Source organism: Acomys minous (assembly GCF_964271855.1).
Source record: "Acomys minous genome assembly, chromosome: 12".
Taxonomy (NCBI): domain Eukaryota; kingdom Metazoa; phylum Chordata; class Mammalia; order Rodentia; family Muridae; genus Acomys; species Acomys minous.
Window position 1 is genome coordinate 111,285,887 of NC_140493.1, and position 13,015 is coordinate 111,298,901.

The following is a 13,015-nucleotide window of genomic DNA, read 5'->3' on the forward strand; positions in this document are numbered from 1 at the left end:
CTACTTTACAGGTCTCAGCTCAAAGAAGAGGGAGCTGGGCAGAACTATTCCTTTCTCTCTGCTCCTTTAAGATTTACTTTTTGTTTTGTTTTGTTTTGTTTTGTTTTTCAAGACAGGGTTTCCTGTATAGCCTTGGTTGTCCTGGACTCGTTTTTGTAGACCAGGCTGGCCTCAAACTCACAGAGATCTGCCTGCCTCTGCCTCCGGATTGCTGGGATTAAAGGCATGCGCCACCACACCCGGCTTTACTTTTATCTTTATGTGAGTGAATGTTTGTGTTGTGTGTGCAGTGCTGGCTGAGACCAGAAGAGACTGTAGGTCCCCTGGCACTGGAGGTACGTATGATTGTGAACCACCGTGTGGGCGCCGGGTATTGAACCGGGGACCTCTCCGAGAGCAGCCTCTACCAGGGAAGACTGGAGGCAGGCCTCGTTTCATGTGGCTATGGGGAAGTCATCATCTCTGCTGAGTAGGTTTTCCAGTATGGCCTTTGGGGGAGGCACCCACACCCCCGTAGCCCTTCGCCCATACTTTGTAAGGGAGCCCCAAAACTCATTAGCTCCCCAGAGTGAACCTCAGTGGAAGTGTGCCACAATTTGTTGTTGAGACCTGAGGAGAGGTGGGCGGGGACGGCGTCTCCTGGGAAGGAATTTTAGCTACACAATCTGTCTCTAGTGGGTAGTGAGTCTCCCGTCTCCAAACGCCTCAAATACAGCGTTGTGTATTCCAGAGACTCCTGTGACCTCCTTCTGGCCCTGGGTCCTTGACTGTACCCAGACATTTACACAGGTGTAAGGTGCAGGGTTCACGGCTTCCCTCTGGCTTGCCTGGATGTCACTTGCCGATGTGCCAAAATCAGGTCTGACAACTGTGTAAGCTTGTTTCTAGGATGTGGGTTTTTAGTTGTTGGAGGCAAGGTCTCACTATGTAGCTCTGGCTGGCCTAAAACTCACTATGTAGACCAGGCTGGCCTTGAACTCTGCCTCTGCCTCCCAAGACGGGTCTCACCATGCCTGGCTTTGTTTTGTTTGAGACAGCTGTGGCTGTTCTGAAACTTGCTTTCTAGACCAGGCTGGCCTTGAACTTTGCCTCCCTTTGCATGGGAGTAAAGACTTTGATTAAAGTGCTGGGACTAAAGGTGTGTGCTGCCGCCTCGTAGCTTCTTTATAATTTTGAATGAGTGTTTAACAAAGGCAGTAAGTGGGAGGCAGAGACAGACAGATCTCTGAGTTCGAGGCCAGCCTGGTCTACAGAGCCAGTTCCAGGACAGCCAGGGCTATACAAACCCTGTCTCAAAAAACCAAACCAAACAAACAAAAAAAGGCATCAGGGATGGAAGTGTAGTGTGTGGCCTGGAGCTGCTCACACTGTGCATGACGCTGCAGTCCTTGCATGAGAAGATCACACCCACCAAACCACAGCTCCTGTGTCCTGGCCAGGGAACACCAGGACACTGCCGGGAAACCCTGGGCAATGCCAGCAAGTAGACAGAGGCCAGTCCCTTCTGCAAACACAATGTGCTCCTGTGTATGCATGGCCAGGGGTCCGCTGAGCCAGCAAGAGGCTCTAGTGGCTTCCATGGCCCCTGACCTCAGGTCCTTAAGCACTCTTGGATCTATAAACCAGGACACGTGGACCCCGGCTATCTTTTGCAAAGCTCTACACCTACCGAGGGTCAAGCTTGGTCGGAAATACCCGATCTGCTCCCACCGTTACCTGTTCCCTTCATTTTAAAGATGGGCACATAGGATTCATCCATTAGTGGGGCCCGGCAAAGGGGAGCAGATGTGTTTTTGTGGGAATCAGTCTCAGGCCCCTGAGTTCCTCCACATGCTCAGTAGGGAGGGGGCCCAGATGCGGAGCCTGAGCCACCGTGCACAGCAGGCCCAGCATGGCCGTGTGGAGAGCTTGGAAATCTCCTTGGCTCTTTGCCTCTGTGTCAGCTGGGGCAGGGCAGACTCACTGACCATGCAGTCTAGCAGAATTGGTAGTCTCCAGCTTTAGTGGGAGAACTTGTCATTAAAAATAAGGTGAGGGAAGCGGGGCGTGGTGGCGCACGCCTTAATCCCAGCACTCGGAAGGCAGAGGCAGGTGGATCTCTGTGAGTTCGAGGCCAGCCTGGTCTACAGAGTGAGTCCAGGACAGCCAAGGCTAACACAGAGAAACCCTGTCCCAAAAAAACAAAAACAAAAATGAGGTGGGGAAAGGGGGCTGGAGAGCTGCCACAGCAGTGAGGAGCGCTGACCACTCTTGCGGAGGATGTGGCTTTGGCTCCCAACCTGCCTGAAACCCAAGTTCCAGGGGATCCAGTGCATTCTCCTAGCCTCTGCTGAAACCAGGCACACATGTGTTGCACATACATACATACGTACATACATACATACATACATACATACAAGCAAAACACCCACATGTTAAGTAATAATAAATCTAAGATGGTAAAAAAGGGGCTGGGAATGAATGGTGGTGCTCGCCTGTAACCCCATCACTCGGGAGGCAGAGGCAAGTGGATCTTTGTGAGTCTGAAGCCAGGCTGATGTATAAAACCAAGCCTACACAGGGAAACCCTGTCTCAAAAAAAGTGAAAAAAAAAAGGAAAGGAAGAAAGGAAGAAAGAAAGAAAGAAAAAAAAAGTGGAGAGAAATTGAGAGACACCAATATTGGACTCTGGCCTTCACATGCATACATATTTACCTGAATACTTTCTTGAATGAACACACACACACACACACACACACACACACACACACACACACACACAGGAAAGAGAGTCCATTGAGACCAGATTCTTTCTTCACTCTTTACTGTGTAAAAATAAACTCAACAATTCATGTCATCTCAGCAAGAAAATGGAGGGAAAAGCAAGGATACCAGTATAAACAGTGCACTTCCAGAATGGCCAGTGGCTGTGGATTTTTACCCCTTTGATACTCAAAAGGCTGCAGATTGTATGAAAAATGTACAGCTTTGGTTAGCAAATAATGAAAAAGTAAGATACATTGATTCTTTCCTATTTTACAGTATGTACATTGTAACAATATCAACTCTAGGGGGTTGCTTTTTTTTTGGCAAATAAGACAAAATTGGGACTCTAAGTATTGGGCTTTTGTTTCTCCTCAATGACTTGTTCCCTTTTGAACAAATTGCACGTTAAGTCCACTGCGCACAGAAGCAATACATATCCCATTGTTAGCTGAGTGAGTTTACACGTGTTTTAGATGAAATCATGACTGCTTTGAGCCACACTCGGGCTACTAAGGATGCTATACCCTTATGTTATCAGAGAGTGACCCTCATTTCTTCTACCAAGCTCAGAACTGGTACCCAAACGCTCCTCTCCTTCCACAGAACCAGTCAGCTCCTAGACAAAGAACCCACCATCAAAGGCTTTTATTTTTAAACCTCCTGGTCCCTAACACACCTTCAAGATCTGGTGGCCCCTTGTCAGAGCTCATTAAAATGACTGTGAACCTCAGGCCAGTCTGTCTTTTCCCCCTCACTGCCCGCAAGACAACCCCTTGGTCTCAGGTCCCAGGGCTGGTGACAAAGTGATCTTTGCAGTCTTAGAAAATAAGTTGGGAATCTACAAAAGGAAAAGAAAGCATACAAAAATGTATCTCTTTCTTCCAAAATACACGCTTTCAGTTCTACATTTTGGTGGAGCCTGAAAGTATTTCCAAGGGAGATATAGGTTGAGATAATTTATAGGTTTGTCCTATTCTTTCATAAAAATACTCTTGTTTGGTAATAAACTTTTTCTTCTACAGTAAGAGAAATAATACTGTGTTATCAAAAGCAAGAAGGCTTACAATTCAAGTGGGCTCTCGGCCCCCTAGGGCCTGGGAGCCTCCGTGGCAGCTCTACCACCGTAATGCCCAGGGTGCTGTCGGACACCATTGGCAGAAGCAAACACTGTCTCGACAGTGCATTTTATCTCTTATTTTATAAAATGGCTTACCTGAGAGAGGCATGTATTATTCAGTGCAAGAGGGAACACCAATCAGATTACGGAGTCAATGGAAAGTATGCGGATTAGATTTGCGGCTGTCATTACCTTTCTCAGGGCCAGCAAAGTGCCAAGTATGAACACAGTGACGCGAAGGAGGGCTTGGCACAGACTCCAGTTAGGGGCAGGGCAAGAGCTAGGTGTCAGCTTCTGTCCCTGGCACCGTGGGGGCCGCAGGGGAGAGGAGCTGAGAGATGAACGGATGGAGGCATAAGCATGTGTGTGTGCTCTGCCCTCTAAGCCAGGGCAGAGGATGGCTTGTGGTCCTGAACGGACAGCTCCCACCCCACCCATCTGGGTGCAGGCGGTCTGGGGTCCGCATTGGCAGGGGCTGGGGCTGGTGGCAGGGGTTGGCAGGAGTGCACCGGGCACAGCTGGCTCTGGGCCTTGCCTGGTGATGGCTCCCAGAAGGCTAAAAGTAAGGGTGGGGCTCTATCTGGTCTGGAAAGTTGATTCTAAGCTCACACACACACTCTCTCTCTCCCAAGCATGGTACCATTCGGGCTTGTTCTCAACCTAGATGTTAGAGATGCTTCTTGCTATATCTGGGGAGGAGGGGGGGGAGAGGGATGCTGATCGCTCTCGACCTCCCCAACACCCCCCACCCCCCACTCCGCGGCTTGCTTACCCAGCCATTTTTCAGTAGCTACATGGGTGATCACAGAACACTCGGCACACGACACAGAACCAGAGAAGTCCATGCAGGCAAGGGAACACGCACTGGACCAAGGGAGCAAGGAACACACCACCCCGAGGGACATGCAAACACAGAAGATCCCCGCAGATCCAAGGATGCCACAACCCGACGGGCGCGCTGAGGAAGCACAATTGTCTAAGAAAAAAGCCACTGCTGGGCAACGACAAGTGGCACGCTGCCTGGCTCGCACCCTCTGAGGGGGTGACGCATCACAGAGCAGCGACCGGGAACCGTGCAGACACCCACAAGAACAGTGACACGGGTAGCACACGGACACACACGGATGCACTAGGTTCAGACACGACACGGACCTGTGTAGGAGACAGGTGCCCCTGGGAGGCGCAGCAGGTGCAGGCCCTGCTCCTGTTGAGGAAGTGCCTGCAGCTGCAGGTGAGCCAGGCAGTGCGTAGGTTTCTAGAAAGACTTGCCAGCCTTTTGCTAGTCAGGCTACTGGAGACACAGTCCAAGTGTCATTGGGCATGTGCCCACAAAATGGGGGGACAAAGCAGGGGTCCACCCCACCTGGACAGAGCCTCCTTAGTGTTCTCCATCAACAGACACGTCACACTTTGCCCCCCTCCTCTGAAGGCCCAGGAGGGGGTCACTCGTGTTGTTTTAAACAAGAAGAGCCACAGGCTCAGCGCACAGGCCAGTGGCCGGTCGGGGCTGCTGCTGGGCTTGTTCCCATGAGATGCAGGCATGGATGGCAGGCCCCGTCCTGGCCAGCGGCTCCACATGAGAGGTTTCTGAGCCCCTGGCCCCTGAGAGGGGTCTGAGCTAGCTCACCTGGGCCTGGGTGTGCTGGGAGGGGGTATGGCTGTGAAACAAATGCCATGGGAAGTCATTCCCATGGGCTGTGGGTCAAGTCTCAGTGCCCTCTGGAGCTAAGACCAAGCACGTGACAGTCCCCACTTTAAGCCTCTGGTCTCTCATTGCCAGAGGGAGAAGGGAGGGCGTCAAGGCCCTGTGTCCTGGGACTCTGGAAGGGCTCTCTCCTGTCAGAGCCACTGGGGCTGAAGTAGCTTTGGAGGCCAAAAGGGAATAACAGGTCCCAGTCTTGAGTGACAGATATAAGGAGGCAGGAAGGCCAAGGGCGAGGTACAGCCTTGGGACGGCTGCCTGCTCTACCCTCAGATGCAGACAGCCTGACGGGGGCGGGGAGGGGATGACTGGTAGGTGGTGTTGACCCTGGGCAACCAGAGGACCCACTTATCATCCTAAATAAAGCTTCCTGTGGAAAGATCCCCCAGCCTTAGCAAACCACTCAACAGAGACCTATGTCACTCCCTAAGAGGTCTGCAAATGAGGATAAATGCATGGAAGAGGACGCCGGCCCAGCTCTGAGGCACACAGGCAGCTGACCCATCCGGAAACTCACAGAGAAAGGAGGGAATGAACTACCTCATTTGAAAAGAAAAGCCGCCCCTACACACGAACGCTCCTCTCTCACGCAGTTCTGCAATGTCAAAGCTGATGCCGCCTGCTTTAGCTAGGCATGCCCGGGAAATAGTCAGGCCCCTGGGGAGAAGGGGGTGTCCTTGGGGCCAAAGAAGAGCCGGGACCGCTTCATGTGCACAAGGAGGACAAACCAGGCTGTGTGCGTGTGCGTGTGCAGGGGCCATGGCCTTGAGTCATTCCTGGGGAGTGGGGGGGGGGAGGGGGGAGAAGAGAGACGATGGGTCGTCACTGCACAAGCAGGGTGGGCAGGCGTGGGGGGCTGGGGGCTCAGCCCTAGCCTGAAGCCTTCAGTTGATCTGGCGACAAGCCTCAAAGGTCCACTTGGTGGCTCCACCAAAGATCTCAATCTGGGACTCGGCCCAGGCGATGACATTGCCGGACAGGGCCTTGCTGCTGCAGGTGGCCAGGTTGTACACCTCACCAGGGGTCAGCTTGCGGTCCCAGATGTTGAAATGCGCCAGCTCACCCACAAAGGCTTGGGTGGCGTCAAACCCTCCACCTAGAGTGTCCTTTGGAGAAGAGTCAGGGACGAGAGAGAGGAGGGGTTGGCTGGGCGACCTAGAGGCCTCGCTGAGCCACCCAGCACTAGGGGTGAACCTGGGTATCCTTGCCTCCCTACCAGGTCTCCTCCCCTCAAGTAACAAGTACTTAGTACTGTTTTCCTTGCTGCACCTGCCTCTCCCTGAGAGGAGCCTAGGGAAGGGGTTGGTACCAGCCCTCCCTGGATACAGGTCTTCCCACTGAGGGCCTCGCAATACCACCCTTCACATGGCCAGTCCCCCTGGGGACTGATGAGTAAGGGGGCCAGTGAGGGCCACAGGCAGCCATGGCAGATCCCTCTCAAACACTATCTACTGGGAGACCAGGAATGGAAGGCAGACTTCCTGTCCCCTCATCTCCCTCCCAGCCGGTGCCCAGTGGGAGATGAACCATTTCACAGGAACTAAATTATTCATTGCTAAAAGTGGAACTGGGCTTCCCATGCCAAAGAGAGGCCTGCTGCAGTTCCCACGGGTGCCGGGACCTGGGCCCACTCCACGGAGCTTCCTAAAGCCCACCCAGAGCAAACCGGGACCATGGTGTCACCCGCTACCTGCACACACATGCACGGACACACACACACGCAGGCTTCCCCTCTCCCTCAGCCTCTTCCCAGGCCAGTACCTGCTCCTGGCCCAGCACCAGCACACCCTGTGGTTTGATGGGGTGATAGGGCGCCAGGTTCTCTCCGTTTCCGCCCTGGGTACCATCCTGATAGGCCTCCCAGACGCCATCCCGGGTGGTCCAGGTGACACAGATGTGGTGCCACTTGCCATCGTTGATGACAAAGGGCAGCTTGGCCACCTGGGAAGGGGGGATGATACACACTGTGGACACTACAGCCCTGCGCTACCCAGAGCAGGGATGCCCGCAAGTCTCTCGCTCCACTTTACAATTCTTGTTGGGCTGTTGCTGAACGCTCACAGCCCCACCCATGGATGGGCCACGGCAGCCCACTGGAATCCAGCAGCGTTGCCAAGGAGCCTTTGAGACCCATCTGGACACATACCACTTTGCTCCGCCTTCCCTCTCTTAGCCAGTCCTGTGACTCTGTGTGTGTGTGTGTGTGTGTGTGTGTGTGTGTGTGTGTGTGTGTTGTGTGTGTGTGTGTCCCTGGTGGCTAAGTTTACTGCAGCCTCCAGCCTCCCCACTGGGTCTCTCATCTTTTCCTGCTTTCCACCCCCAATTTCTGGGTCCTCTGGTCTACACTGCCAGTTCCTGCAGAGAACTTGTGTGAGGCTCAGACCGGCCTGAAACAGATCTCGTACCCACATCCACTCTAGGCAAGGGGGACCCCACATGGCAAGTCAGACCCCACAGGGTCCAAGACAGCACAATGCCTTCTAGGGCGCAGCGTCAAGCCTCTGGTCCTGCTCCTAGGCAGGTTTGAGCCACTTACTACTGGTGATGGAGTACAGAGGAGGGGGCTGAAAGCTGGCAGCTAGTTCCGCTAACCGGGAAGGCAGGGTAGATCTAAGCTCACTGGAGAGAAAGCTACCCTCTCCTGGGTGGGAAGGGGCTGGCTTCTTCCAGAGAGGGGCAGAGAGAGACAGATCTATCTAGACAACCAAAGCATTTCACCTTAGAGTATCTACAGTCACCAAACACAGAGAGCTCAAGCCAGTCAGCCAGCCAGGGGAGGAGGAGCCAGAAGACTGGCAAGACGGACTAGAACATTCCAGGGACTGTCCTCTGCCATCCCTCCCTTCCTCCTCTCCACCAGCTAAGGCCTCTTTCTGGAATGCTCCAGCTCTCGCTGTCATCCTGTGAGGGCAGGTGAAGATGTTCACCCCCGTTTCTGATCTGATTCAGCCTCCACTTCCCTCAGTCCTGCTGGGCAGACATTTTTCTCAGAACCACAGCCCTCACACGCACCTCACACCCTGGGGTTCTAGACCCGCAGCCCCAGGAGCTCGGCAACATCCCATCCCAGGGCCCCGGGTGGGCCTTACCCGGTCGCCCCAGTCCTGTCAGGGGTCAGCATTACCTTGTCATTGATGAGGATCTCCATGGGATTATTGCCCCACTCAATGAGGACGAGCTCGTTGGCCTGCCCAGGCACAGCATAGGAGAAGGGCGTGCCCACTCCTGGCGCCGCGCTGGACTTGAGCCACATGCACACGGTGAAGGCGTACATCTCCGGCAGGCTCTTCTTCACCTTGGCATACATGTAGTTGGTCCGCAGTGGGAACGTCAGCTGAAACTTGTCTCCAGGACGATTGTCTTTCTGACCTAGGGAGGACAACATGAGCCCTGCCATCTTGGACCTTGATCAAACGCTTATGGTATGAGTCGTGTTTGGTCGCCATCCCTGCCCCCTGCCCCCCCCCCCATCAAATCTCGTGATGCAGACAGGGCACAGGGCCAGCTGGGGTTTAAAAAAAAAAGCTGACCCAAGGTCTCTGCACTCTGGGCCTGGCCAGCTCTTGTTGCCACATGGCCACCCCTGGGGAGGCCAAGGTAGGAGAGCCTAGGACAGGCTGTGGACCTGCCGCTGGGCCGCACTGTGGGCACGGAGAGGGAATTGAGCCTGCCTCAGTGCACACTGGCCGAATGACTGTGAAGGTGTGGCTGTAGGGGAAGAAGGAACCAGGCTAGCTCCCCTCTGAGGAGCCCCCTTGGGGGCCGACCTGATTTAGGCGGTGATGGTGTTCAGACTGTACTGGGCTTTCCTCTCAATCTTCACCAAAGACAAGCATCTCTACTGCCTGTCCCCTGTGCTGTAGCCAATCACTCAGTCCTTTGCACAGCTGCCCGCATCCTCTACCAGCTCCCCCTGCTCCCCACGGATGCTGCCTGTAGCCCACTGAGAGGCAGGACAGCAGGGGAGATCAGCTTTCCTTGAACCAGGGCCCCTAAGGTGACACTTTGAGGATGCCACACAGCCTCTGAGGAGCTTCCTGGAAACCTGGGCTCCAGGCCTGGTCCCCCCATGACCGCTAACCAGCACCCTCTGGGAAAGTCGAACCCTCACCTCCACCTCCTCTACACTCCCTGTGGCTGCTCCTGGGCCCACTTTGACTGATTCCCAGGAAAAACAGGTCCCATTGAGCACTGCACACTCACCCCTTTAGAGTCAAGGAATGCACCTGCCTTGCCAGCTCCTGGCTGTATCCCTGTACCAGAGCCCAGGGAGAATCTAGTTCCCAAAGTAAGAGTGACTTGTAAAAGCAGAACAGGGCACCTAACCCTAACGACCCTCAAGGCAGGTGAGTAACTAAGCACAGCTGATCCAAGCCCAGACCCCCCCCTCCCAATTCAGAATCGTAGTTTGGGGGAGCAATACTAGCATCTCTCTGGAGTGTTTTCTTTTCCCGAATCTCCCACCCCTCCCTTCTTAGGTTCCTCTTTCCCTTGATGTTTTTTCAGTTACATAACACGCCTTAAGATGGCACTGTTTAAATCTATCCAGCACATTTTGCAGTCTGGGCCGGGTCACGTGGTCCTGCTCTGAGCTGGGCTGCCAACCTCCCCCCCCCCTTTTTTTTTTACAATCTTGTTTGATTTCTGTGACTTCAGGGCACTGCTCATCAGGACACCCGGGCAGGTGCTAGGGGCCAGCCTGAGTTCACAACCAGGGCAAATGCAGCGACGTGGAAATGCAGTGGTCACTGGAAAAAGAAAATCCGAAAGAGGGGACTCAAGGCGGAGAGAGAGGGAGACCTAAAATTCCTGAAAGGACACCAGGGGCCTGAGCAACTGGGATAAAAGATCCTCAACGGCCAGAGAAGGCTGGTGTCCAGCTCTTTGCTGGTGAGAGAGGCCCCCAACTGAAGCAAGGCTTTCCAATTACTAAGGAAGGCTCGGGCCAGAAACAGCTACTGTGCAAAGTTACTGGAGATTAAACAAATCAGACTTGAAAAAAAATCCTGCGCGTGTCCTGACTGTACTGCACAATCCCTTCTTAGGCTCTGCTTGCTTCCCCAGGGAGGTACCTACAGCCTGGGAACCGCACAAAATGCCAGGGCGGGGAGCAGGACCCGGGCCACGGAGCCAGGAGCGCGCTGCATGCACCCCTGAGCCCTTACCTTTCTCCAGCTCGCTGATCCGCTGGTGCAGGGAGGTCAAGGCGCTCTCGATCTTGGCCCTCTCCTCTGTGTCATTCTTAGGGCCCCCTTTGCCCTCCTCCAGGGTGTTCACCCGAGACAACACCTGCCGCTCCAGGTCATCGATCTTGCTCTGCAGCAGATCCTTGAGGCTGTTGGTTTGGCTGGAAGAATTGAGGCGGCTGTACTGCTGCGGGGGGCACAAGGGCAGGGGAAAAACCACACCGTTAGGCGTGCAGCCGGGACCCTGCGCGAAGGCCCGCGCCGCTGTCCCCGGGGCGATTGCGGGGGCGTCCCGGAGGGAAGCTCTGGCGAGTGGCCGCCCTCGGCGCCCCGCAGGGTGGGAGAGGTGCCGGCCCCGCATGAAGAGGCAAGAAAAGGGGGGCGGGGTGCCGGACCGGGTCGGGACGGGGTGGGCGAGGGGCAGAAGGGCGCACAACACGGAAGGGGAGACCGCAGCTCACGCGGACCTCGAGGTTCTCCAGTCGGGTTTTGAGGGATTGCAAAGTTTGCCCGAGTTGGCTGAGCGTCTCCGCGGCCGGCGTCCGGGACAGGTCGCCCATCGTGTTCTTGCCTGAGCCGGGCTGCTTGCGACCGCCGCCCGACCTGGCCTCTCCAGGACCCGCGTCCAGGGTGCTCTGGCTCTCACAGCGGCCAAGCTTGGTGGTCAGCTCCCTGATGGTCTCCTTCTGGCTGAGGATGGTCTCCTTCTGCTGCAGCACGGTCTCGCGGAGCTGCAGCACGTTGCTCCGAAGCTCCTCCGCGCCGCCCGCGGCCACGGACGCGGCACACATGTCGGCGTCCACTGGTACCGAAGTGCAGATGAAGCGGGTCGGCCCGAAATCCTGGGCCCGACTGCCCAAGAGGCAGAGGGCGAGCAGCGCACAGGTGCGCACGGCGCGGCCGGCAAGCATGGCTGCGGGCACCTGGAGCACCGGGCCCGCTCCGCTTTTGTGGGGCTGGGGCTGGGACCGGGTTCGGGCTGGCCCGGGCAGTCGCTCCGCAGGCTGCCGGCGCTCTGGGCACCGCGCTTTTCAGCTGCACAGTCTCACCGGCCACGCTCCTCGGCCCCCACTGCCGCCTGCGCTGCGGAGCCCGCGCCTTTTATGCAGCCGCGGGAGGGGCCTCGGCGCCGCCGACGTCAGCGGGGGAGGAATCCCGCTTTAATTGTGTGCGGACGGGCCCCGCGGCGCTGCGGGGGTCGCACGGGAGCGCGGCTGGAGCTAACTCGGCCCTCTCCATCTCGTCCCTCCCGGATTTGCCACCGCCCCCCTCCCACCGCCTCCGCACGCACGCCCCCGCCCGGGCTCGCGCCGCTTCCCCGAAGGCTCCCAGAACACACGGCCAAGGGGTAGATTGGCCGCGGGCCTGGATTAGATGCTGGGGCAACCTTCCGCTCCCCCTAATCTCCAACAGGACTCGGAGATGAAGAAAGGCCACAAGACCAGCCCAGTTCGCTTGGTCACACTGGGCGCTCGCGGGATCTGGGCTTTGTGCCCTCGCAGCCCTCTACTCCCCAAATCGTCAACGTCGGCGTACCCAGCGCGCGGCTCGCAGGGGTCCAGAAAAGAGGTCCCGAGGCCTCTCCATGATACCTAGACGTCCGTTTGAGGCTGAAAGCCACGGAACACGCTAGGTCTGGGGACTCCCACGCCCTGGTTTCCCGCTCTCCTCATTTCCCCCTTTCCCAACTCCTGGAGATTGTGGACCTAAGAATGCCCCCTTCCTCGAACTGAGAGCCCCCACTATGTACTCAGGGTTGGGGCTTTCTCGGATCTGCGGGTCGATCCCCTCCTTTCATCCGAGTCACCCTAGTTCCGGGCAGGTGGCACCCCAGAAGCTGGCTGGCTACTCAAAAGGGGCTCCCGCGGGAGCTCCTTCCCTTAAGAGTGTGGATGCGCTCTGGGCGTGTCCCTGTGTGTGTCCGTGTCCGTGTCCGTGTCCGTGTGTGTGTGTGTGTGTGTGTGTGTGTGTTGAGCTCTGCATTCTATGAGAGCCTTGCCTAGCCCATTCCTCAAGCTACCGGATTTGGGGGGGAGAGGTCCAAGAAGTGGGCAGTGACTTCGCATCTGCAGAGATTCGCACCTCTAACCCTTTTCTTGCAGACACCCCACCCACACGCCCACGCCTCTTTATTTTCTGGTTACTGGCATTGCCTGGCTGGGATTCCAGGCCAGGTTCCAATGCCTCTGGAGACTCCGGACAAGGGTCTGGGCTGCAGCCCCACGTCGGAGCCAGATTCGGACCTGGGAACTCGCCCAAGCTCCA

At 56.1% G+C, this 13,015-nt stretch overlaps 1 protein-coding gene across 1 annotated transcript; it reads right to left on the minus strand.

Annotated features, from left to right (window-relative positions):
* Positions 1–2,786: 2,786 nt before the first annotated feature.
* On the minus strand, positions 2,787–11,871 carry NPTX1 (neuronal pentraxin 1). The gene is made up of 5 exons (XM_084749584.1): positions 11,218–11,871; positions 10,730–10,937; positions 8,689–8,933; positions 7,326–7,505; positions 2,787–6,670 (listed from the first exon to the last, which is right to left on the minus strand). Exons 1-5 carry the CDS (start codon positions 11,659–11,661, stop codon positions 6,449–6,451), a joined length of 1,299 nt encoding a protein of 432 aa, XP_084605710.1. The 5' UTR covers positions 11,662–11,871; the 3' UTR covers positions 2,787–6,448.
* Positions 11,872–13,015: the final 1,144 nt, after the last annotated feature.